The sequence below is a fragment of the Colletotrichum siamense genome (assembly GCF_013390195.1).
Source record: "Colletotrichum siamense strain Cg363 chromosome Unknown KSG_Cg363_contig09, whole genome shotgun sequence".
Lineage (NCBI taxonomy): Eukaryota > Fungi > Ascomycota > Sordariomycetes > Glomerellales > Glomerellaceae > Colletotrichum > Colletotrichum siamense.
Window position 1 is genome coordinate 45,450 of NW_023501022.1, and position 24,997 is coordinate 70,446.

Consider the following 24,997-nt stretch of genomic DNA (forward strand, 5'->3'; position numbering starts at 1 on the left):
CGCCTTTGCCCAGTCACTCGAGGTTGATTTCGTTAGATACTCATCCCTCTAGATGTAGCCCCGCATCTTAACCACAGCGGTGCCAGTGATGTATTGCAACAACACGTTGATTATTTATTTCATGGCCTTGCTGATTAAACATTTACTTGTATTGCACATGCTCTTCTTATTATATATACTGTCTATGCAACTATAACCATGTCAAACTTCAGACTTTGCACAAGCACTCTTGATTGTCTCAACCCGAGGCCATCTTGGGCTTCACCTCATAGACAAAGTCCTCAGCGGGCGTCAAGTGATCCATAATGGACCGCTTGCTGGACTTCTGGGTGTACGGCTGAGGTCCCTCGTAGTCACCCTTGAAAGATAGACTGCCAGGCCCGTCGTAGGCTTTAACAGTACTCAAAACCTTCTTGTCAAAACCAACAACATCACTACTGATAGTATTGTTGGCATTGGCAGTCGACCCGTTCACACATTGGCCGCCTCCCCATGCAGTTTGCGCCGTAGTATTCCAGATAGCAACCGGGTCGACAATCATCTCCGCCGTGTAAAACAGACGGCAGTTTGATGCCTCGTACTTGAACTGTTCCGGATAGCCGTTGAAATCGTCGCGTGCGTACGCGTTACGGTAGTTGAAAGATCCGGCATCTGCGAGAGCAGGCAATAACGGTGGCTCTTCAATACTGGGAAGCACATCGAAAGCAGCCTCGAGGTACTCTGTAAAGTTACTCTGAGAAGCGTTGAGTCCAACCTGCGCAACGAACTGCTGCAGGTTGATGAAGTTGAGCACTTGAGCGCCCTCTACACCACCAATAACCTGCATTGCCGACTCCATGGGGCGGCCGCCAAGGGTGATGGATCGGACTCCCTGCTCGCGAACCAGCAGGCCAGTGAAGATTGTGCAGGTCGACGCGCATTGGCCATCTGTAACGACGACAATATTTTCAGGATCGAATACTTGCTCCTGCGTGCTGAAGTCGAATTCTTCACTGAGATTGTATCTCAGCAAATGGGTCACATTTTGTTCTCCAATGAATTGCGGTCCATAAAGGTCAGCCCAAGAATCGTATGCCTCATGATTCTCGTTGTAGACAGAGGTGACTGCGTCTGAAAGAATCTCTGGAGCAACCTTCTCAGCTGTGGTACCGAGAGCATCCAGAGCGGCGTGGGCGCGAAGGCGGTTTCCGTCCCAGATATCAGCTTTGGGAAACAGTTGGTTGTAGAGCTGGTATCCGGCAAAGATGAGGCCACCGGGATTTGCTTGCATGTCGATGATCAACTTTGTCTTGCCAGCGTCCTTAGCCTTTTGCAAGAACTCCGACACCACTGACTCGGCCTCAAGCGTCTCGAAAGTACCGTTGATCTTTGTCTCGGGAATTGTCCACGGAGAAAAGGCGGGGATGGAAAGCACGGCAATGTCTTCGTATTCACTGCCGTTCATGAAGTATCCAGAGATCCAGTCATGAGCGTGCTTGACAACGGGTACAGGGTAGCCTCTCAACTGGGTGCTTGTCGGCGTCGCTGATGATGTAGACGACGCTGTAGAGCTCAACGAAGATGATGAGGTAGGGGTCGCTGTGACAGGCAGCTCAAAATATTCATGGATCACCCCAGCAGAGCCGATATAGTCGACAGCCTCCACCGAGATCGAGGCAACAAGAGTGTCGTTAAAGGTCGTGCCGTTGGTGAATTTGATCACCTGGACGTCGGGGGACTGGCCAGGAAATCTAGGGCTGAATCCATCCCCAGATCCCATTGCGAGCTGCGCGGGGTTGACGAATAATGAGTTGTACTGGGCGTCGGGATCTTGGCTGAGCGCGCGCCATGCCTGCGCCTCGAGGAATTCCACGATTGGGACGCCATCGATACTTTCGATGTCGTACACATCAGTGTCATTGGCGACATACTGCTCAAAATCACTCCGAAGGTAGACTCTAGGAAGAGCAGTGGCGTTGTCGGCCACAGACACAACGGATGAAAGGCTGCCGAACTGGAAAACGTCCAGGATAGCGGGTTTGTACACGAAATGACCATCTGAGGCTTGGATGAACTACTTGAATATTAGCACCTCTCACCTGTCCAGCAGAGGCAAGTGATGTGAACTTACCAAGTAAGACAGCTCAAGTGCAAAATCCACTTGACTATCATATTCGTCGTTGGTGAGCTTCGCTCGGATCTGGCCGAATCCAGACAAAACATCCACACCGGGGATGAGATAAAAGTCAGGGGGGGCCGCGAGAGGCTCCAGTGTACTTTGGAATTGAACGTAGGGTTCCAGATAGTTGAGGAGGCCCATATCGTTTTCCTTGTCCACTGGAATCGACTTGAGACAGTTGTAGGCTATCGACGGAAGCACAAAAGCCCTTGTCGCCTCGGGCTCCGCCGACATGAAAGCCTCAGCCCGTGATTTTGCAATGGCACAAGGCGTATCCTCTGTGGAATGCGGCTGTGGCGCCGTCGTTGTGGCGTGGTGGTCGTTGGCAACTGTGGTACTGACAGCTGCTGCGGCAGCGGTGCCAGAAAGGCCCAAGGCCCAGATGAGTGAACGCATGGTGGGTGTCAGAAGCCAGTGTCTGGGCTTCAATATGAGAGATGTGTATCAACAAAAAGTCAAAGAACTAAGACGGTGGTAATTGCTGGGTCGCGAGTGACTTCTGAACTGAGTTTGTTGGTATTAATTATTCAGATTGAGAGAGGATTTCCCGCAGCTCTTATACAGACTGTCAATCGGCCGAGAAATGTCCCACTCCACGAATTCGGCGCTCTGCTTGGATTGACTCCACACCTAACCACGCTTAGGGAACAAAACCCACACAGAGAGCCTGGCATCCGGTGCGCGGTGGGCATCCGGGGTATCATCGCACAAAGGACTGAATTCGGGTAAGCGTGGCTCGAGTCTTCGCTACTGGCTTTAGTACACAGACGGCGTTGCCGTTAATGTTCATGAAAGGGCCCACCACGACATCATAAGCTCCAGTAGGCAAACAGCATCAGCACTTGAAATACCGATGGGGTCTTTCTCAATCCTTCAAAGGATGGCGCGGAGGCTATTTGGGTAGGCACGTTCAGGGCGAAGAGCTTATGTCGGTAAGAATCCGCCCGAAGGCGATGACAGAAGAATGCTCTCCTAGGCCCAAAGCACGAAATAGACAGGCTTGTGGGTTGCGAGGTAGGCATATCCGGAAGTGCGTGTCGGGGAGAACTGGAAAGTAATTCAAAACCAAATTCGCTGGAATGACTTCGCTTAACCTACCGCACGTAGCGTACGAAGGTTACTCTTGACACGACATGGGAATGCTTAAAATGCTTGTTTCATTGGCAGGGGGAGCAAAGCACTGAGGAATGCGGTCCACTGGCCATGGCATTCACGCAAGACCGACGAAACAGTACTAGGCACCCCGAAAATGGAAAAATGCCAGTCTCAACATTGTTGAACGGATGAAGAGGTGTAGAAGAAGGCCGGAGTTGCACTGGGCGTTGGATTTACTTGACCCATAGGCGCACCCGCAAAAGCCTTGTATGGCAATCTACTTACCACCGTCCGTCCATAGATATCACCTCCACCTCCGTGTTGGTGGAACTGTGAGATTGTGATCTCGAAATTCTAATTGGATCTCGGAAAATCCTTGATAACCTGGTAGCTCGCGAGTTGTCGTCCAGCAAAGCGCTTATTTTGAACTGATCGTTGACGTCAGACAGCCCCAACATCGCTCCAAAGTCGACGTGACAGCGGGCAAGCTCCTCGGCGGGCTCCATTGATGCTAAAACGCTAGGATTTAGCGTTGGCCCATCCCGCAATCGCTTCATCGAACGACTCGCGCCCCGGATATTCTGAGCTGGCACTGGCCGGCTGCCGATGCGACAACTCACCAACCATTGGTGGCGGTGGCTTACAGCGCCTCCCGCCAAGAACTACGTTTCGCGTTTCGATTCCCAAATACTCTTGTACCTGAGTGCCTGCTGGCTATTGAGCCTTGCAACTGTGGAGAGGCTCGCGGAATGCCCCTAATGCGGTAAAGCTGCAGACTAAGAAGATGCAATTGACGTAAATGGCGCCAGGCAGACGGGAACTACGGATATGCTCCGGGCATATGAGACATTGACCGGCTGAACGCTTGATCACCTCATTTTTTAGAATCTTCCCTACGAAGGAGCCAAATCCAATGTGATCAGTTCTTAACAAATGGAACCATCTGCTACTCATGTTTGTGTACCACGTGCAATTTAGAATATCAACGAACATTACGTGATAAACTTTGAAATCCGACCTAGCTAGGGCCCCGGACGGTGAGACACTTCAGGATGCAAAAAGAAGAAAAACATACAACACCGGGCATTCGCCGGTCGTCACCGACCCGACTACTACTCCAGCCCTCACTGGCTTATCTATGGGAGAGCGGACGGGATCCCGAGTTTTCTAGTGGGTATGGTCGTATGTGGCGGGAGATAACCCTAGGTTCACTCTTATGATATGCGTGAAATGAGATCTCGTACGCGATAGCACCCAGATGACGGGCTCCTCAAGCTTAGCGGCCTCATCCCAGGATATCAATTGCGCCAGGTGAACCATTCCTGTAATATGAGCTGCTTTATCTTTAAACTCTAAATCTGAATCAGACGAAAATCGGACGTGGCTAAGTCCTAGCTATCAACACCTCGACTTGCCAACTTCGACTCAATGTCAGGAGCTGGGCCAGGCTGTAACATTTTTGGTAAATCTGCTGAAATCGGAATGTGTCTCTATCAATTTTACTGCCTGCAGTTTGGATATGCTATGCTATGCTTTGGCTGATGGATTGTCCAGGACCCTCGACGTCACTGCCGGAAGATTCAAGTAGACGAAGAAAGATGTTTGTTTTCTGCCATTGAAGTTAATGAGCAAATGGGCTCGTCAAGATCCTCAGCGCCAAAGTTCTCGCCCCCATTTCTCCCTTTTAAAACACATATCTTGCCTAACCCGCCTTCCGGGTTAAAACACGACGCTCAAAGTCTGATTGATCCGAAGCCGCCGCTTAATCAAGACGTCTTTTCTTGTTCTCCTTCTGGATCGTCTTTCTGGCAGCTGATGCGTGCGTCAGGAAAGGTTCGAAGAAGGCTGTCCTCCAAGTCTTTGACCTTTACAAATGAAAGCCCATTGTCGCAGCTGATAGTAAACGAGAGCCAAGTGAATGCCTCCTGTTCGTAAGCAGGCTGAGCATTAATCTTTGGTTTGTCGGAGTCGGGTTGTTCGGAGTCAAAGGCGGGGACCTTGCTTTCGGAGTCTTCGGGAGATGCAATGTTTGTGCGGATGGGTGTGATGTCGGGCTCAGCGTCTGGTATGTGGTGTCAGTGAGGGTAGCTCGGGATGGAAAATCAGAGACAAGACTGACCGATCTCGGACTTGATAGCTTTGGGCGTGGAGCAGGCATTGACGGCCGTGTTGCCTGCGGCAATCGGCGCGGAATCCAGAGTGGGAGCCATGATCTCGGCGTGATTCGGACGATCTTGGTAGACGTTTGGATGGGTTAGACTGGCCAGGGAAGATCGTTGGAAGCTGAAGGAGAAGGCTCGCAGTAGAATTGGGAGCGTTAGAGAGGATGCGTGCGGACAGAAGAGCGCGTCCGAGGGTGGAAAAACGGTCGGTTTCGAGTGGCAGATGGTGAGGGGGGGTTGACTGGAGGAGAAGGAGTTGGGAAGGAAAAGGATTTCCATTGGGATGGGCGAGGTTGAGAGGGATGTACGGTCGCTGATCACGTTCGAGGACACTGGGAAGGTGCTCCTGGAGAGAGACACAGCTTCTGCAAAAGAAGCCGAAGGTTAGGCAGGCACTTTTTCGGTGTACCTCGAGGGAAAATGCATTGTGGGAAGGAGCCAGTCCGTCCCAGATAGCTCTTGCCAACGCCATCATTACTTCTGAAAGTTCTCATCGCATGGGCGACCTCTGGTGCACTCATCAATTACATTTACCTTCGTATCACGGCTTGCCTGTGTGACTTCGCGCCGTCGCGCTCGACTGTGGCCTCATTCTTAGAGTCTTTCATCGGGACAGCCTGCATTGGTTTTCGTCACAGCCATTTCCCTGGCCCGACCCCATTGTCAGTTGGATGAAGGCTTTTCTGGGTCTTCCAGATCTCACTGAATCATAACAGGTGCAGTGCCATCGAGCCAGCAGTCATTTTCAAGAACGAGTGCTGGCCAAGAAGCCGCTTCGCCGTGGCCGAACAACAATTCTCGAACTGGGTGCAGACAGTGGAAATTGTTATCGAAGGAAGTCATTCGAATTAACTACATTTACATCCTATGCCCTCTCTGTAGCATGCTATGCGCCATAGCAAGTGTCGCGAATACATTCGTCGTGGTAATTTGTCCCTCGCTTTCGCTCCATATTGTCCTCTCTTTTACGAGCCAGTCGACAAGAGAATCAACCGCCGAACCACAACCATTCCCAAACAGAAATGCCTCAAATACCTCCCGAACATCGTCACCACTCTCAACGCGGGGCAGATATTGACGCGGACCGCCCAGCCTCCGCACCGCATCGTTAAAAAGCCCAGGTTCATGGAGCATAAAGTATGCTACAAGAGAAGTGACAAGACGTCCGGCCTGGCATCCATGCTTCTGGCCCTCCTGTAGACGTTCCATGCGCCCTCCGTTGCTGAGGTCGCGTGAGCAGAAAGGCAGCCCTGTCGGAGCCCAGCATGTATAACAACCAACTCGTGGCGGAAAGCAGAACCTGTCTTTCAGGAGACCACGTAAGCGTTCGACCGACTCGGATCCTTTTGCCAGTGGGCATCCCGCCTTTGGGTGCTCGGCGCAGCTGAGAGGGATGTTGGGATCGGTTCGCGAAGATGTGTAGCAGTACAGACATCTTGGTCGGGCTTTCTCCGGGTTGAATAGGAAACAAGCGTGGTTAAAAACATCCAAGGCGTCTTCCAGCGTTACACTATTCAAGATCGAATGTGTGTGGTTGCCGTCAGTACCAGAGTCAGGCCTTGCTCGCTTTCGACAAGATTGAGGTGTCAGGGACGGTGCACTAGCACTTGCTTGGAGTGTTCGGTATTCTGTGACCGAGGACCCTCCGTTTTCCATGTTTTCGGGAGGCAGATTGTTTCGGATAGTCAAGTTGAAAGTTTGGCAGTGCTTTTGCATGCAAAGGTCGCAAAGTGCAGGTCCGTATTGCTCGAGACAAGTTGGAACTTCGATGCCAATGAGATATTTGGTCAGGTCCTTGCGTCGGCAACTGCCTCGAAAGAAATTGAACAATGCTGGGTGAGATGTTGCCATTCTACCCACACTGTCTGACAGATGGATGCTCGTGATACGTGCTGGGCCATCAGGCTCAATCTGCAGTGTCAAGGGTATCGCGCACTCAGGATTGTCGTAGTTGATGACGAGCGACACGCCTTGAAGGTCAAGTGCCGTCATTTGTTGTGAAGAAGCGAAAATGGTCTGCTTTTGGGAAGTGCGCCATGCATGGAGTCTGCGGCGTCGTTCTTCTAGAGGGTCTGCCGAGTCAAAATAATGACACCCGTATTCAGCAGCCAAGGCGATGGCCTGAGAATGACTTGCGGTCAGAACGACAGCAAGCTGCCTCCCGTGAGCTTCTCTCGTAGCGGAGGATTTGGCTGCAGCATCGATTGCCGCGTGAAAGTGATTGAGAGCGGTTGAAAGGCATTGTCGCATCAGAAAAAGGCTTCGGCTCTCCACCGCGCTGTAAACCGTCTTCGAGTTGTTTGTTGGAAGACGAATGCAGTCATGGTCGGCTTTGACATCGTATTGTCTGCAGAACTCAACGACTGCTGATGGGGGCAGAAGGCGTGTAATGAGGACTCTTGTCAGTCGGCAGCGGCGCTCAAGGTAAAACTCAAGGGCGGCTATCAATCCGAATTGACCATACTCGGATTGACCGTAATGACAGTCAAACGTCGGGTAGGAGAGCTCTGAGTTTTCGACGATGATGGCGTTGACAAGCCAGCTCCGAACAAAGTCAAGGAAAGAAGGGTCGGGTATAGTTGAAGGAGAGAGTACCACACAAGTCCCGGCTTGGCCTTCTAGGAGCGAGGGCATCTGCCGGCAGACGTTCCAATCGACGGCATGATACCCGGCGTCTTCCAGCGTGCGCACAGTGTCGACGTGACCGGAAGCATGCTGCGTCACCACAAGCGTGATGCTCTTGGGCGAAGTGGTCCAGGGTGTTAGGGACTGCTTGCGAAGCACGCATTTGAGGTCGGCGGCGACAAAAATGGTGTCGTGCGGCGGCTGGGATCCGTGGTTAGCCATGCTCGAAAGAGCATCGCAGGCCCTTGTGTCGAGCTTCGGCTGGAATTCGAAGACTGCCTGGTGTGAATGAAGGGAGGCTCGGTAACTGGATTCATGGACGATGGGGATTGCGTGAGGTAGGTATCTAGCGAGAGATATCGCCGGTGTGGGAGAAGTTGCGGCTGCTGGGAAAGAGCACCTTGATCTTCAGACTGGCAAAGAAGGTGCTGGCTTGCTGAGAGGAAGGCACCTGCTTGCCGTAGAGAAGAGTTTGTGTTACTAGGTAGGTAGGTGCCAAAAAGGAAGGCACAGGGGGCGGGGGCTTTTACCAGTCGCAAGATTCCGCATTTCGCAGACTTCAGTGTCTCTGGAAGTATACATATCGTGTTAGGTAGGAATAAGTGATTGTATACCTGCAGAATGAGTCGGTTCTATGTGTGAAAATCGCAGGTATCTCCAGCCGAGCGTTGAAGGTTTTTGTTCACATGTATTTAAGTAATGCAATGTGAAATGTGGGGTAAATTTCGGTCTGCGTCCAGTGTCGTTCCATCGCGCGGGGGCACTGGGACTCTGCGGCGGGTCGTTGGTGACTCCCTCAACACTTCCATCTCTCCTCCCTACCTAGTAGGTAGGTGTTCAACAAGCAACACCTCCTGACTTCTACCGACCGACGAGACGTCAATCCATCGACAACGAAACTTCCCTCGTGGATGAGTGCATGATGGAGACTGTTGACCCGGGCTTCGTCGAGGAACTCCATGCCGACCTGGCGCGCAAATACAGAACCCACGCCGCCAAGCTCGAGATGGCATGGCGTTCTTTCGACAAATCGCAGCGAACACGATGCTTGAAAGCTGGAGCAGCAAACGGTGACATCTTGCAGAGGCAATTGTACATGATGCAGTGCCTGAACATCGTGGTCGAAGATGTTCTAGAAGTTGACTCTCGAACCCGGAATCAGAGCCAGCGACCAAAGAAAAGCAGTGACGACGTAACACTCAGCAACCTCGCCAAATTGTCTGTGCAAGATGTACCCACCAAAGTTGCAATGCCAGATATCGCCGCAGACGCCCGCGACCGGAGCGCAACACTCCTAGAACGGGTAGAGATGTTGTCAGCAGAGCCCGTTGTCCTCGCTCATGCCACGAACATGGCTTTCTTCAGCCGCACAGGTCTTGTCCCTGATGAAAAGGGCCGCAGTCTTCCTGTACACACCGACAAGCACATCAGCGGCGCCGTTTTCGAAGCCGTCCATGGCGAGATCCAAGCCGCGGCAATCTGGGCTTACATTACCCGCCTTGTCGAAGCCCTCGAGGTGTCGGACCGCGACAAGACGTACCGCGCCCTCATTCTTCAGGAGCTTTCAAACGTGTGTCAGTTGGAGTACGAACGCACACAGGCTCTGTTCCGGCGTCATGTCGCCACCGGCGCTGGCCCCAAACGATTCAAACGCATCTCCAATGCCTACGACAACGCAAGCAACGCGCGTCTCGCCATGAAGGGCAAGCCCGAAGACCTGACGAGAAGCGACCCCTTGTTCAGCTACCTTCTTCGCCTCTGTCAGCCTAGCACCGCACCCTCCAATGCTACGGACTGGATGAAAAGGCTGGGCGATCTGTACACGGCCCATCCAACGGAGCGTGAAAGGCTGGAGGAACGCCAAGCTGACGCGCTCTTCGACCTGGCCGTCATCGTTGGGTTCGTTCAGGATCTTTCATCTGCTGTTACCCTTCCATCCTGTTCAAACAAAAAGGGACGAGCGTTCGTCAAAAGATCGCGAGAGTTGGAGGCAGAGCTGACGGCTTTGAAAACCGAAATCGACCTGCGTGACTACGCCGTGCCCATCGGCAATCTCTTGGAACCCGGGATGGCCGAGGGAGCTCTCGCATCCCTTGAGGAGTTCGTGGTGGCTAACGCCGGTACAAAGATCGGTATTCTCTACCAAGATCTCATCACAGAGTGCTTCGCTGACCTCGAGAGTCGATATGAGCAAATGAAGATCGACAAGGCAAAGAACACATTACCCGCAGCTTGCATCGATTGGGCCGTCGGTGAACCCAAAGAGGCCATGATTACTCGTCGGAAGGAAAAGCTGAAGACGCGACCGTCCCAAGCATCTACTCACGAGCTGAGCCCCCGACATTCTGTGGCCGCAGAGCAACCACGGCTTAGCGCATCATCGGATACCATTCAGGTCAGCGCGTCAACTGCTGACTTCTTTGCCAACTTGTTCTCAAAGTCTCAAGCACGGAGATCGACAACTTGGATATCGTTCGAGACCGCCATGGCAGAGCTTGGCTTCTCTGTCTACCCTCGGTACGGGTCCGTCTACACCTTCCGGCCCCCGATGCAGTTCAAAGTCGAAAGGCCTTTGACCATCCATCGCCCGCATCAATCGCAAATTGAGGGATACAGACTGCTCATCCTTGCACGGCGGTTGAATCGGACGTATGGATGGAGTGAGAAAACCTTCAAGCTTCAATGAGGGCATTGAAGTTGGTGGAGCCCCAGAATTAATACTACGGGGGCGGAGAAGGACACGAATTAAATCGCAAAGGAATACCAGAGTCGAGGCTTCACTCGTTAGCATTACAAGGTATTCTGAACTCCGACAATGTGTGAGTTTGAGTTGAGAAGGGAGAAGGGGGGTCAACACAGACAAAAAAAGAGATTGGCTGCTGAAAAGAATAACCAACAAGATGTGAAGAGAACAGATTAAGCTTTTGCTGGCTTGCTAGTGGATCGCTTCAGATAATTGTGAAACTTGATGGAGAAAGCAGTCGCAGCCAAGCTCAGGCAATATAACCAGTGCAGAGTCTGGGGTTTATTAATTCAACTCCCAGTAGCACCACGTTTCCAGATGTTTGGCCAGTAAACAAAGCCCTTTTCCGATGCCGTGTACCCATGTCAGCCACTCACGAATGGGCACCCCGTTCATCTCAATATTTGACGAATGTACGGCCGATCACATCCCTCCGTCACTGGCGGAGCTTTTTAGACATGACATTGCCCACCTGCTAAGTTTCCTTCTGAACTCTACACTGAGGTAGAAGCCCGAGTCTCGCACTCTTCTTTAGAAGATCGTTAGGCGTATTCTTTCGAAAGATGCTCTGCGAAAGGCTGTTGGGCTATGCTGCTGTTGCATCCCATGCGATCCACGCCAGAGCCTGCCAACCTGGGGCTACCAACATTGGTTTACGGTGCCTTGGCTCCCAGCAACATTCGTCGCAAGACTCAATTAATTATTCACATGTGACTACCTATTTGTCCGTGCCTGAGACTGCTGCTCACTCAAACACCTTCATCCAATTCATCAACTCTTCCCAATTTATGCATTGATGCTCTGTGCCAAAGCCGGTGACACCATTGAGCGTTGTGTTCGCAATTTCAATCGTCAAATCCTATCAAAGGCGTCAGCCAGAATTCTCCCATTTGGATAAGGACTGTCGTCTATGACGGAAACCTACCGGCTTGCACATGATGGCCTGGCGCAAAAGATCAAAACAGTGTCCCAGGTGATACATGTCGTGTGCTTCATTGATTCCTGTCGTCTTATCCCGTTTCCCGTGGTTTGATGATGCCGTGCTCGACTTGTTCTCGCCTTGGTTCATGATATCTGGACGCGTTTCGTAGAGCGCCCGACGAAGCATGTCCAGGCAGTGGATTTGATGAAATACAGCCAGACAGCTCTCTTTCGGTGCAATCTTCGGGTGTATAAAGAAGCCGCCTCGTTCGGGGAGGAGGGATGACCAAGCCTTGTCGACCTTTGGCGATGGAGGCATCGCATAATTTAGATCGAGGAGGAAGGTTCGAGGGGCGGTTTTCACTGCCGTGTTGTCAGTTTTAACATGTCGACATACTGCTATTGCTTTCAGCAGTATCTCATTGACCCACAACGCATCTCCCCTCGTAGGGGCTCTTCGCCGTATAACGCACTGCCGCTGTTGAGCCGAGAGGCGTTATTGCTGACTACGGCGACAAAGACAAGGAGCAGAGTGTAAATGATGTGCACCTTTCCACGATCCCAATACCGCTTGACCCAATGTCGTTCATGGTGTTGGCCCTGTGTCTCTTCTTGTGCAATCTTTGAATATTGATGAGAATCAAGCCAAGACGCCATCGTGGTGCTTCCAGAACGTCCAAGAACAGATAGAGGGAAGCAGACAGGCTTCGGGTAATTGCGACAGACGACAGAAAAACAATCTACCCGAAAGTTCTGCGGACTTTAACTTGCACCGTGGCAGGTGAGGGGAAGGAGATGTAGTCGGAAACTCAATGCGTAGAGTTGGAGGCGAGAATTTGTCTAGTGAAGCATGATCTTCGAAGATGCGAACAGACCATGCAGACCATGTTTGGAATCGGTTTATTATATTTGCACCAAATTCCACGGCATAATTTAGTGATAAGTGCACACTCATGGATTCGGTGGCTAACACAGCCAAGCTTTCCACGTTCCGTCATTTTCGGGTGGTGAAGCTTCCTGTCGATCATACAGTCGCAAGGATTGGGCTCCGAACGTGGGGTAGGTGAGCATGCCGATCATCCGTACCCATAATGTCAAAACGATGGGTCAGGTTGTCCGCGGGATCATTGATTCCATGTTCATAGAGTTTAGTGGATCGATCAGTTCGTCGCATCATGGTGTGTGGTTCCAATGACCACATGGACGTGATGCGTCGCAATTCTAACGCTCGCACCTTTCGGAAGCTTCAGCGGGACCGGGCACATAAGCGGGGCTGAGCCAGTGTCACGACCGCCCCCGGATGTGGAACTTCCAATTTGATCGCTCGGCCCGGCCGTCAATTTCCCGCAAATCTCTTGTTTGACGGCAAGCCGGGCATGGCCCATGTCAGCGGCCGCGGTCGCTTATCCGGAACCATGGGCGGGAAGACGAAACGATTGGCAAAGGGCTTCTGTCCATGATGTCGAGGTCACGGTCATTTGTTTCATGCAACTTTCTCTTGTTCCCCTGGTTCCTCTATCGTATCACAGCAACACCTTGGCCCAGAGCATTCCCATCGCAAACACGGTGGGGTTCTCAACCACGTCACCCATGATTCCAGCCACGAACGAAAACAATTCTCCTCCACCTTCCTCCGCTCTGTGTCTACACATATAGGCGACCACAGTGATGAACCACAACGATAGCTGATAACACGCCACAAACGACGAAACCGTATGGGCAAGGGGCCCAGCTCGAGGTACGGGCAGCATGTTTGCGAGCCCAATAGCACCCCGCTGTCCAATGGAAGATCCGGCCGAGCGTCCGAGTGCCACGCGTGTATGAGGCGTAAGTCCAGAGATCGTGGCCGCGGGTGATCTGAGTGCTGATCGCTCCTGGATCTTAGGCGATGCAAAGCGGATTGGTCCGCCCCGGAAAGTGGTCGTTACGAGAGCATTGGCCGCGGTAGTCTGGCTACGCCTGGGACCCGGCCGGATTGATCCGTCTTCACTATCCGTGGAGAGCTCAATTACCCCGACCCGTCCGTTCGGTCTGTTTGTGCGTGACGACGGGGAGGAGAGTGTTTGGCGGGTTCGCAGACGCGATTGTGGGAGTCGATTCTGCTGGGACGAGGGTCGTTGGGGCATTGCAACGGGATTTGTTTGGGAGGGTGAAGCCGCCAAGATGGTATGAGGATTGGGCGACCGAATGAAGAAAGACAGGCGTTTATGAGCTTCCTGGGGGGGTAACATGAATATTGCTGATCCACCATCATTACGCATCACCAGAAGAGCGGTGAGTTGGACATTTGCCGGAGTATGCCCACATGTCTTGGTGTTCATTGTCTGAGATGAGACAGAGTGTTTGACACGGGCCTAAGCCACGACAATCAGACACCCAAGGATCCAGTCACAATGAACGAAAACTTAGTGACGAAGTTCGCTATGAATGGCATTCAAGTCATGGATTAGGTTGAGTAGGTGTTGAAAGACTGAAGGACAGACGATGTTGTTTCATAGATCGATAGTGGAACCGTTCCATCAGGTAGTTAACCCATTTCCATGGAATCAAAAATTTCGAAGGAACCACTTTGAGTAGATTTGCGATGGAATGGTCGCAGAATTAATCCCTGGCCCTTTTCATTCGTTCGCTTGTGGTTCGATTTCCGTCGCATCTGCATGTACCCGTTGACGGTGCCTTGATGTTTGCCGCCGTGAACGACTCAGTGCGGAGCTGGCCTTCCTCGTAAAGTACCCGAAAGGTGGTCATTTTCAACGGGTTAAATGAAAAGCAACACTACTATGCGGTCCTTCGGCGGATACTGACCCAGACTGCCACCATCATCGGTTCCGAAATGTCAAGAGCACAATTACTCTTCACTGAATAATCAACGAGTACCGTACGAACCAGATATTCAGCGAATGATGCTTTCGAGGGAGTTCGAGAATTCAGATCCAACGCTCGATACAGTATTGTGCAGGGAAGTGGGAGGTCGACTTAATTGTGAGGCTTCCCAGCAGTTAAAGCACACTTTGCGTACTTGAAGAAAAGAAACGCTAGATTTTGTGTGTGATGTAACCAATGCTAGGAAGTCAATGAAGATGACTTTTACCCATCCTAGCTCTACGCAAGCTGAGCCAACACCTTCGAAATGAACTTGTCCTGATAGAATGGCCCCCATTCCTCAGCCAGCAAGTACCAAATACATGAATCACAGTTGACCTCTAGCCGGTTGACGGTTCTGTCCCCACGCAAAGCCCGGTGTTCGGTTTTCCATCCGACATCTCTACAGTATTCGAATTCGTAAGCCTCTCACGGTAGAAACCAGCTCGAACTGTTTTTCCGATGTATCGCAAAACTTGACGAACATGCGCACCCTATGCGAGTACGGCTGCCAAAGTGCATGGAATCGAGTTCCCAGAGATTGCTCCATGGCCTGAAGTCTCTTCGCGCTGCTTGGAATGTGGTGGTTCAATGCGTTACTGGTCCGGTTGCGGCGCTGTAATTTCGGGCCTCTGCAGTCCTCGTCAAGGATAATTTCTTTGAGAGCGAGAATTGCCGCCATTGGATTGCGGTATTTGGTGTCGCGTCCACAAGAAAGAGCATAGACGAAGGCCTGAGGTCGCATTCTCAGGTGGATGTTGTTGAATGCAGGCTGTAGATAGGCTAATTGCGCAACGAAAGGGACAACTCCTGGTCCTGTTCGATGGTTGATAACCACGTGACAAGAGTCAAAGGTATCGACATCTGGGAGCACTACGGCGAGAGCGAGTGGTTTGCCACGGTGAAAGACTTTGAAGTCTGGTAGGAAGACTTTCAGCACAGTCTTTCTGAAAAGCTGATTGATTTGGGACACGTCTCGAATCATCTTGAAGCGTAGCGATGCGAGACGCCTTTGACGGAGGCTGAGGTTGAGCTTTGGGCTTGTGTCGTTCCGGGAATCATAAGTCGCATTCCACGTCAATGGCTGAGCAGAGATCTCGGCATCATCTACCATGGTCTGGGCAATGAGAAGGACGACCTCGAGAGGGAGACACTTTGGCGACGTTTTGCCTGGTGTATTATTTAGGTGCAAACCTTCTCGATGAAACAAACGGGCTGATCTTCGGCAAGCCATGGTTGAGAGGTCTGTTGTGGTCGATACTGACAGAATGCTGTGTTGTACGTCTCTCAGAGAAGATTCTCTTCAACTGTACAAAAGTGGATTAAGTATGCCAAATCCATTTTCCGCTCATGGAGTCTTGATCCACGCAGACCATCTTAGAAGATTCTGGGAACATGTGGTGTTGCAAAGAAGGTCAGCATGCCTCCGATTGATGGCGGTTGTAGGCGACTAAAAGGGAGGTTTCAAAGGCTAGGTACACCAAAGACAGTGCGGACAACCCTTCTTCATCTACACCGCGCTGGCTCTGTCACTGTCAAAGCCACAAAACATCAGAGCCTTTCCATCCGATTCGCAACGGTTGGTCGCGAAGCATCTTGCTCTGACGTAGTCGACAAAGAATGTGTCTAGGCGGCCGGTATGGATCATATCTCTGGGTCCTTTGCGATCATTACTTGGTCGCCAAGTCCGGTCTTCCAGAGCGAGTACACTTATCAGCTGGCCGGCCACTTGCCGAGGTTCGACCGGGAAGTCTGGGCATGGTCCGGGAGATAAACGCCAACGACATCTTAAGGAACTATCCTACCTTCGAGTTAGTCTAGAGAATCATCCTCGTAGTTTCTTAATAACTACTTGACCAGCGTTGCATCGCTTCTGTAGGCCTATGTATGCTACATCGTACGGGAGGCCAACGCGGCAAGGTCGCTCTTGGCTATGCAGGGGGTCCGGAATGCGAAATGCGGAGTGCGAGATGCGAAATGCGAAGTGCGAGGGTGAAGATGTCCAGTAGCAGGCACACACCCATATCAAGCACCACGCAGATTGACGTCCATCAAACTGGGATATACTCATCTAGTACAAATACCCTCTCCTGCTTGGTAACTTAGTCTTTCGTAAACCATATTCTGAAGTTCCCTTACAACACTCGCTCGCAAGCTTTAGTATCGAATTGCATACCAGAACTTTGATCGGCATCGTTTCCACCCCTTCTACGCATCGTTATGGCTCACACAACCATTCCCAAATGCAGTCATCGGCCTAGCACTAGCACGCTGCGAAGGTGGCGAATCGACCGTTTCGCTGGAGCCTTCCAGCTGTTAGCGGGTGCTTTGATCGGTTTATCTGCGCCTTTACAGACCTTTGCTTTTGACAAGCTTGGTGCCAACAAGGCGTTTGGCAGCAGTACCCTGCGACTTATCGGATCTCGAGCGTCTTCGATCCGCGAGATGAACATGACTAGCAGCATCGCCTCGCGTGAGGGCCAACCGGTCGTTGCCATCAACCCCACAAATCCAGACAATATTGTCTTCGTCTCGACACGTTTCCATCCTCTGCCCGAACTTGAGCCCGTGGGGGGCTGCTTCCTGGCCTACACGCTTGACCGCGGAATTACCTGGAATAACATCACGGCGAATTACCCTTTGGGAACCGCACCAAAGTGCGGCGAACCACAGGTCTTTGCCGACGCCAATGGAACGTTCTACCTCCTGAACAACCAAGTTTTCTCCGGCTTAGAAGACAACATGGCGGCCCATCCCCAACTGTCAAAGTCCGTCGATGGAGGCAAGACGTGGAGCGTCCCATCTGTGACGCCGCTTCATATGCAAGGTGCGACAAAGCTGCGGGTTGATGTGGCTACAGGAAAGGTGTACGCAAACGGCGCCTCGTCTTGGGAGTATCCAGCAGCTGTGTCTGTCAGCTCTGACGGTGGCGAGACTTGGGCCGCCTTCAACCAGATCCCCGGTCCCGTCGACGTTTGCCTAGACTATCAAATTCCAGACCTGCCTCCCATCTGTGGATTTCCCGGCAGATCGATTGCAGTACACGATGGGATTCTGGCTTCGGCTGCTGCGGGCTCAAATGGCCACCCAGAGTTGTACGTGAGCCGTGATGAGGGCGTGACATGGACGACGTCTCCCTTGACTGATAGCCGAGGAAACCTTGTGGCGAACGGCACGGGCCCGATGCTGGCTGTCTCTGGCATTGGTCTCCCCAGTGATCCGACGCCATGGGTGTCGGCCGACCCTACTGCAATTGGCCGTTTCGCGCTCATGGTCCCCCGCGACCTCACGCTAGAGATTTATATCACGGATAACGCGGGTCAAAACTTCACTGGTCCGGCTGTCATTCGAACTCCTGACGCGCAGCGTCCTGCCTTCGACTTCAGCCCAAATGGCCTACTTGGCGTGATGTGGCGCACTAACTCGTCGGGTGTCCTCGACGTTTACTTGACGGTATCCTTTGACGGCGGACGCAACTTTGTCGCACCAATCAGGGTTACGGCGCAGCCACAACCTGTTGGTCAAAATGGACAGCCAGGCGATCGAGCTTCTTTTGTCTCGCTCACCGATGCGTATGCTTACGTCGCCTGGTCTGACGGCCGCGATGGCCTACTGGACGCTGTTCTTGCTGAGGTACCCCTAGATCTCTTTCAAGCCATGGCTTAGGTCTGGTTACTTAGATATCTCAAAGTATCAGAAGTTACATTATGGCGGCGTAACATCAGCGCAAATGTGATGAGGGGTGCGTGAATTAGATGGAAAAAATCAGTCTCCTCACACTGGCCGGTATTATCAACTATTATAGGATTGGTTGCTAGAAAGAGTCAACTGAAAGCTAAAGCTTGATAGTAGCTATTGAAGCTGTCGAACTCTGGTATGAAGACATCCCATGGCTCTACCGCCTACGCCTCTAGGGTCCTTGAAGCAATCAGTACTCATACAACTATCCATCATATAATATGTATCAGTTTCTATGCCATGTACTCAGGAGTCACTCATGTGATATACAGAATATTTGTCACACGATGACTTGTGGTAACCCCGCTTTGCTCCTCCCCTATTCAGTTAGCCAATCAGCCAAGGCAGCCAGCAAGCGGCATCGTTCTCCCCGACCATCCTCCCATTTGTTCCCATCCACAATATCTAACATGGTCTTCATTGGTGGATCGTTGTCGCTGCCAGGTGCATAACTGGTGATTTGTAAAGTGACCATGCCGTCAAAGGAGGACTGCTTTTCAATCGGCACACCCCCTGTTGTGTTCGTGTTCAACATCTGGGCAACACCACCTCCATCCTTCTTCCATTGAGGCCAATTCGTGATATTTGATTCAGCGCCGCGCAGTGTTGGAGCTCCGTGGACAATAAAGTCGCCCCATGCGACCTGCAAGCCCCGTCGAAGGGGCGCCGTGATAGATGTGTTAGGTGTGTTTACATCCGCGAGAAGCACATCTGTGGTACTTCCAGAGCCCACGTCTAGACCATGATATGCAGGTGGTACACTAAACTGGTATCGCCATGCCTGACCTCCAGGCTTAGATGCGTATGCGTCTGCAAGCCAGTGCGATGGGCACATGAACGTGGCTTCCGCGTAAAAGTTGTTGGCTACTTGCTGCCAACCCGTAGCATAGTTGGATACGGTTGTGGCGAAAGGCGAATCAAGGCCACTGGTTTGAAATCCCGGGTCAGTGTTGTTCGCGTCCTTCGAATTCACTGCCAGGAATTCTTCGTGTTTCTGAGTGTATGTTGCAAGAATATCTGTAATGTTGCTTGTCGCCAGCTTGGGATAGGTTGTCTGCAAGAACGATACAAAGCCTGCCTGGGATGTAATGTTCTGCGGGGTGAAATAGGGACCCTCGTCCGCAACATTGCTGGTGAGCAGATTTACGCCGTGGGCCTTGGCCTTCGCGAGTTGATTCGGAGGAATGTCCTTAACGAGTTTCCCATCAATCACTGGCCCCCATGCCCACTGGCCGTAGCGACCCTGTGTACTCACCCAGTCACTCGCATTTTGAAGAGTGACTGAGTCGACGTTTTGCAGGCAGGAGAAGATAGAAGTGGAGTCTTTCGTGGTTGTGCACCCAACACGCTCAGCCAGACTTTGGTATTGCTTTTTGGGCCGAGCGCCATCGAATTGACTGCAATGCTTGCTTCAGACAGGTTGTCCCACGCCTCGAAAGTTGAAAGGTAAAAGTATACTTACGGCTGAGTTGCCATGTATGGACTGCTTGCAATCACACCTCTGAAGAGACCATCTGCCTCATGCGTCGTAGCCAGATTTAGGATCGCTCCAGCTCCGGCGGATTGTCCAGCTACAGTCACTTTTCTTGAGTCCCCGCCGAACTTGCAGATGTTTTTCTTGACCCAACGAAGCGCATACACCATGTCATGCAAGCCGGCATTAGGAGTGCCGTTGGCCGCAACTTCATCCGATGATAGAAAGCCAAATGCTCCCAGTCGATATTGGATCACGACAGCGATGTAGGTGTTGTTGTTGGTCGCAATCTGAGTAGAGAAATCAAACGAAGCCGCCGAGTCAAGGCTGTAACCGCCGCCGTGGATCCAAACGATAACAGGCAGGTTCTTAGCATCTGCAGGGGCAAAGACGTTCAGGAAGAGACAGTCCTCGTCACCTGTAAAATTGAACGATTTCAAAGAGACTTCCTCGGATGCGGTCTTGGGATACTGCAGAGAACGGCGTGCCCATGGGCAACGGGGCGGATCGGACGTAGCAGGCGTGATCTCACTATTGTTGCCGGACTTGTTGCTGCTTTCTGGTGCCTGAGGTAGTTGCCATCGAAGGGCACCTGTTGGAGCAGCCGCGTATCGAATGCTACATTACGTCAGATTCTGTCCAGATATCAAATATTGCCATGTGGTTTCTGTAGCACTTACCCTCGGAAGATGTTGAGATTCAAGGTCGAGTTGTGCGTGCCCTGGTATCGGGCGTAGGAAAGATCAACCGTGGGTCGGCTCAAATCTTCTGCTGCGGCCACAAACGGCAGAAGCGCGATCAGCCCCGTAAAGAGCCTCATGATTTCTTGAATATCCAGAGAATTCAATTGCAAGAGGTCGGGTTGAAACTTGTCTGGACGTGAGGCGTCTTGTATGCCTAAGCGTAAGTCAAGAAACAAACGGAACAAACAGAGAAGACACCAGCGACGCTCATGGATTACTACGGACCAATAAGTAATGGACTTGAAATTGAAGAAAGTACTGGAACTCACAACAGTTATGTCCTCCTTTTGGGACTCGAATGGGGTAGATCATGATTGACGCGTAAATTGACCGAATTAAGTTTAATTACCACCTCGTCCTAACCCCACTAACACAAGGTGCATTTCTCACGACTCGCGCGATGAACGTTAGACTTTCCGCGGCATATGTCAAGCGGAATTACGTTTGGTCCATAATCCCGACAGTCGTTACATCGCCAATTGGTCGGTGACAAACACCGCAACGCTAACACCGAAAGTCAAAATCGTCTGGGAACACATCTTTCGGTCGGCTCGGGTGAAGTCTCGGACTTATGTAACAGCGGTCCGCTGCTGAAAGCTGTAGTAAGTCGATACTCTCCCATTGGAACAAGACGAGCGACTATCATCGCGGCAAGACTAGTTTGAGGAGGCCGAAGAAATGATGATAACCCTTGTGGACGTCTCGGTCGGACGTTCACGGGGGAATTAAACACAAAGATTTAATGAAACATTCCAGAAGCAACGAAAATCAAATAAACACACGGCAACTGGGAGGGAATGAAAGACGTTGGGCTTGGGGATGAGTGTTTGATTGAATTAGTGTGGTTCATCGTGTGCAAGGACAGCCCGCGGCTGATTCTTCAAAGCCGGCGCATGTATGATCCCCAATCGCTCGATCGGAAAGCGACACGAAGATATAAACATCGATTTTTGGTAGTGTAATGTATCAATCGCTCCGCGATTATCTTCTACTGCGAAGGCCGTAGTTGGTCGGGTGAAAGGCGGCTGGGAAACATCTGACTGAGATAAAAACCAACGTGTCGGCAAGTGGATCAGGGGGACATACAGACTGCCGAACGAATTACACCCTCAATCCAGAATATGAGCATTGTCGTGATACTGATAAATTCCGTGCGAGAGTGAACATGGTGTTTCGGGGTCTATAAACTCTTCGTCGTGATACTGCAAGCCGCGTCCATATGCTAGGTTCAGAAATGCAGATGCAATCAGAGTCGGTCTTTACAATTTGATGTCCAGTTCAAATATTATTAGGACCCAAAGCAATGATTGGTGATTGTATGTGCTCTAGACATTGACGATGCTGACTTTCTCAGCCGAGTTTCACACGGTTATGACTATGCTTTTCACGACCGATAACTGGCCAACGGGCCGACAGAGAAAGCTGTTTTAATCGGATGTCAAGGCCACCTCCACTACTCAGTATCTACAGGCACGCGTCGCAGGAATTTGCAAGTGTCATGCTAGCGCATAAGCCTGATAACACCACTAAATGTGCTGCAAAGAACGAGAACAGAATGACATCCGCTCAATAGTACCGTGGTCTCTGACAACCACAATTTGAATTCCTTGAAGCCGTTGAGGGTGACGGAGAATTGAAAACGAAATGTAATTGCGAAATCCGCAACAGGCTCCGGTTGTTGATCATGTAGCCTGGCGTGAATTATTTGAGTATCCACGAGATGAGAAAGATCATGATTGATTGCTTCGTGGCGGAGAAAGACAGCTTGCTTGGGTCGAAGTTAAGTAGGTATTGACGATCATTCAAGATTCAAGACATGGTTACCAAGACGGTAATTGTGGCGAGTGTCAACGCAGTCCGTGTGTCTGCCCAGGAAACAATCGCATCCACTCCATCGGAAAAGCCTAAATTTAAGCTTGGTGAGCAATCTTTAGTGGCTTACATGATGCTTTTCAATCATCCTGTAGACGAACACTTCAGACGAAGTCAACCGGGACGGACTACTCCTATCCTTTCGCTGTGTTCCGGGTGTAAAAGGATCAATGTGGGGCGCCGAAACACAGCGCTGCTCAACGTTGACGTTCGGACTTGTCCACCAGTATCGCCATGTGGTCAATGGTTATCCCGCCGGCGCTACCCCGCGGATCTGTTTCCATCCACCAATCCCAATGAAGGTTTTGCGACATAAAGTCAAACATAGAAATTCGTTGCGTAAATGAGTCTTGCTGCAACGCCTATGGTATCGTGAATACGTTTTGTCCACCTGGGCAAGGCCGGGAAACAACCGGAAATCCCTAACTTGAGGCACACCAAGGTGGACAACAAGAAGTCATTCCACAACATTTATTGGACCGATAGCGTGAAGCATTTCGGGATTGCCGACGCCTGTCGGCTTTGTACTGGTATATGATATTATGGAGGCACCATCTACGCCTCTTTGGAAAATTAACCATTACATACCATCGACAACATTGGCTAGAGGACGGTTATCATGGCATTTCATCCAAAGTCGGCTGCCTTGGCCGACATCGCGCGGGTCGCGTTTGTCGTCATGTCCTGTCTTTCTGCCGTGGCTGCTCAGCAGCCGGTTCAAGTAATGCTGGACGATGGCCCTTACTCTGGAGTCACAATGGCCGGGGTCAACAAGTTTCTAGGGGTTCGGTATGCTGCCCCTCCTGAACGATTCGCACCTCCAGCTCCTGCATCTATGACGCCCCATAGCGATGCGAAGGACGCGACCAAATTTGCTCCTTCTTGTATACAAGCTATTCCAGGTAAGGTGCCCATGTGGAAGGGATCACGGCACTTTACTAATTCTAAAATAGCTCCCATTGCCGCCCAGATGGGCAACATGGGTCCGCAAAGCGAAGATTGCTTGTTTGTGAACGTCTTCGCCCCGTCGTCTCCTCCGCCTCCCGAAGGAAGAACTGTAATGGTGTGGTATTACGGCGGAGGCTTCCAATTCGGTAGCGCCAATACTCCCATGTTTGACGGTTCAAGCTTCGCCCAGAACCAGGATGTGATTGTTGTAACTCCCAATTATCGGACAAGTGGTTAGTTCTTCGTATCCAGGAGTCCGTCCTGAAGTGAAATATCTAATGACTTTTCTCTCTAAACAGTCTTTGGGTTTCCGGGAAGCGTTGAAGGAATCCCTCCTCAGGCACGTAATGTTGGCCGTGAGTCTATTTCTCTCCTTTCCTCAAATGCATTTGCTAACTAAGAGAAACGTCATGGACCAGAAGCTTGCTCTTCAGTGGGTTCAACGAAATATCAAAGCGTTCGGAGGCGATCCCAAGAAGGTCACCATCTTTGGTGAATCTGCCGGTGGAGCCTCCGTTGATCTGCTCCTCTTGACCAGCGGCATGAACCCTCCTTTCCGAGCGGCGATAACGGAATCCGGAACCTCGTACCTTGTCACAGCGCCACAAGCCGGTGGAGATATTGTTGGGTTGATGGCTGGCATCAATACGGGTGCGAGCATGCCAGGAAACTCTTTCAAAACTCTGGCCAAGGCTTTGAACTGCAATGGAGGCCAAGCCCTCGCTTGTGTGAAGGCAGCACCTGTGGATGCTGTTGCCTCCGTGATCTCGAACGGACCATTCAACTTCCCCCCGGTTGCTGACGGTGACACGAACGTTCCTAACTCTCCCGACGCTACAAGATCCGCCGGTCGGGTCCCCAAGATACCACTGATGCTTGGCACCAACCTGAGAGAGGCTGACATCTTCACCATGATGAGGCCGCCACAGCCAGTGAATGCCTTCGTTGCAGCAACATTTCCTGGCGATACAGCATTGCAACAGGCGGTTGTCTCTGCGTACCCCATCGGGGCAGGTACTCCATTCCCAACGGAAAAGGATGCCATAACTCAGATAGCTACGGACCTGGATTGGACTTGCAGCATTAGCCATGAGGCCCGTATATCCGCGCAGGCAGGCGTTCCAACCTGGAGATACTTGTTCAACTCCACCTCCTTCCCTCCAACTCCCGGAGGCATTCTATCACGCCCGGTGCACGGCTCCGAGATTAGCTTCGTGTTTGGAAACTTACCTCCACCCCCAGCGACGCCCGATCAGGCAGCTGCGCTCAGCAAATTCATGCAGACAGCATGGGCTAGCTTTGCGAAGAATCCAGCCAACGGGCCTGGTGTTCAAACTTGGACACCACACACTGGTATGCCAGGAGCCATGGACTTGGCTAATCTGGGTGGAGTTGTTGGAAGTGGGGTGGCCATGGTAGATCCGCGCACAGTTGATAGTCGGTGTAACCTCTTCGATAAGGCGTACGCTGCCGCCATGACGCCGTCTTGAAGTTCTATAATCAATCAACCGCTTGAGTCTCAAGCACTATTTCTTTCATTAAGTGAACATCCCTACAATACGAAACTGTGCTAGGACTGTAGCTATAGACTGTAGCACAGTCCCCCGCGTCAGTTCAATCACTTCGCGAACTCGCTTATGGGGCTGGGTTTGTAAT

General features: G+C 51.5%; 7 protein-coding genes across 7 annotated transcripts; 3 read left to right on the top strand and 4 right to left on the bottom strand.

Annotated features, from left to right (window-relative positions):
• Positions 1 to 238: 238 nt before the first annotated feature.
• ustP-1 (Peptidase S41 family protein ustP) lies at positions 239 to 2,554 on the bottom strand (the record flags this gene model as incomplete). The annotated part of the gene is made up of 2 exons (XM_036644641.1): positions 239 to 2,053; positions 2,111 to 2,554. The coding sequence occupies 2 exons, from the start codon at positions 2,552 to 2,554 to the stop codon at positions 239 to 241; spliced, it is 2,259 nt and encodes a 752-aa protein (XP_036489472.1).
• A 2,465-nt stretch (positions 2,555 to 5,019) lies between these two features.
• On the bottom strand, positions 5,020 to 5,463 carry CGCS363_v012793 (uncharacterized protein; the record flags this gene model as incomplete). Its single annotated transcript, XM_036644642.1, has 2 exons — positions 5,020 to 5,315; positions 5,373 to 5,463. 2 exons carry the CDS (start codon positions 5,461 to 5,463, stop codon positions 5,020 to 5,022), a joined length of 387 nt encoding a protein of 128 aa, XP_036489471.1.
• Positions 5,464 to 9,136: 3,673 nt separating this feature from the next.
• CGCS363_v012794 (uncharacterized protein) lies at positions 9,137 to 10,726 on the top strand (the record flags this gene model as incomplete). The annotated part of the gene is made up of 1 exon (XM_036644643.1): positions 9,137 to 10,726. One exon carries the CDS (start codon positions 9,137 to 9,139, stop codon positions 10,724 to 10,726), a length of 1,590 nt encoding a protein of 529 aa, XP_036489474.1.
• Positions 10,727 to 11,528: 802 nt separating this feature from the next.
• ustYa-3 (Oxidase ustYa) lies at positions 11,529 to 12,361 on the bottom strand (the record flags this gene model as incomplete). Its single annotated transcript, XM_036644644.1, has 3 exons — positions 11,529 to 11,642; positions 11,709 to 12,067; positions 12,136 to 12,361. The coding sequence occupies 3 exons, from the start codon at positions 12,359 to 12,361 to the stop codon at positions 11,529 to 11,531; spliced, it is 699 nt and encodes a 232-aa protein (XP_036489473.1).
• Positions 12,362 to 16,786: 4,425 nt separating this feature from the next.
• CGCS363_v012796 (uncharacterized protein) lies at positions 16,787 to 18,232 on the top strand (the record flags this gene model as incomplete). The annotated part of the gene is made up of 1 exon (XM_036644645.1): positions 16,787 to 18,232. One exon carries the CDS (start codon positions 16,787 to 16,789, stop codon positions 18,230 to 18,232), a length of 1,446 nt encoding a protein of 481 aa, XP_036489476.1.
• Positions 18,233 to 18,623: 391 nt separating this feature from the next.
• Positions 18,624 to 20,598, bottom strand: CES4A (Carboxylesterase 4A; the record flags this gene model as incomplete). The annotated part of the gene is made up of 3 exons (XM_036644646.1): positions 18,624 to 19,701; positions 19,767 to 20,396; positions 20,459 to 20,598. The coding sequence occupies 3 exons, from the start codon at positions 20,596 to 20,598 to the stop codon at positions 18,624 to 18,626; spliced, it is 1,848 nt and encodes a 615-aa protein (XP_036489475.1).
• Positions 20,599 to 23,150: 2,552 nt separating this feature from the next.
• Positions 23,151 to 24,831, top strand: BCHE-0 (Cholinesterase; the record flags this gene model as incomplete). Its single annotated transcript, XM_036644647.1, has 4 exons — positions 23,151 to 23,295; positions 23,347 to 23,549; positions 23,641 to 23,697; positions 23,743 to 24,831. The coding sequence occupies 4 exons, from the start codon at positions 23,151 to 23,153 to the stop codon at positions 24,829 to 24,831; spliced, it is 1,494 nt and encodes a 497-aa protein (XP_036489738.1).
• Positions 24,832 to 24,997: the final 166 nt, after the last annotated feature.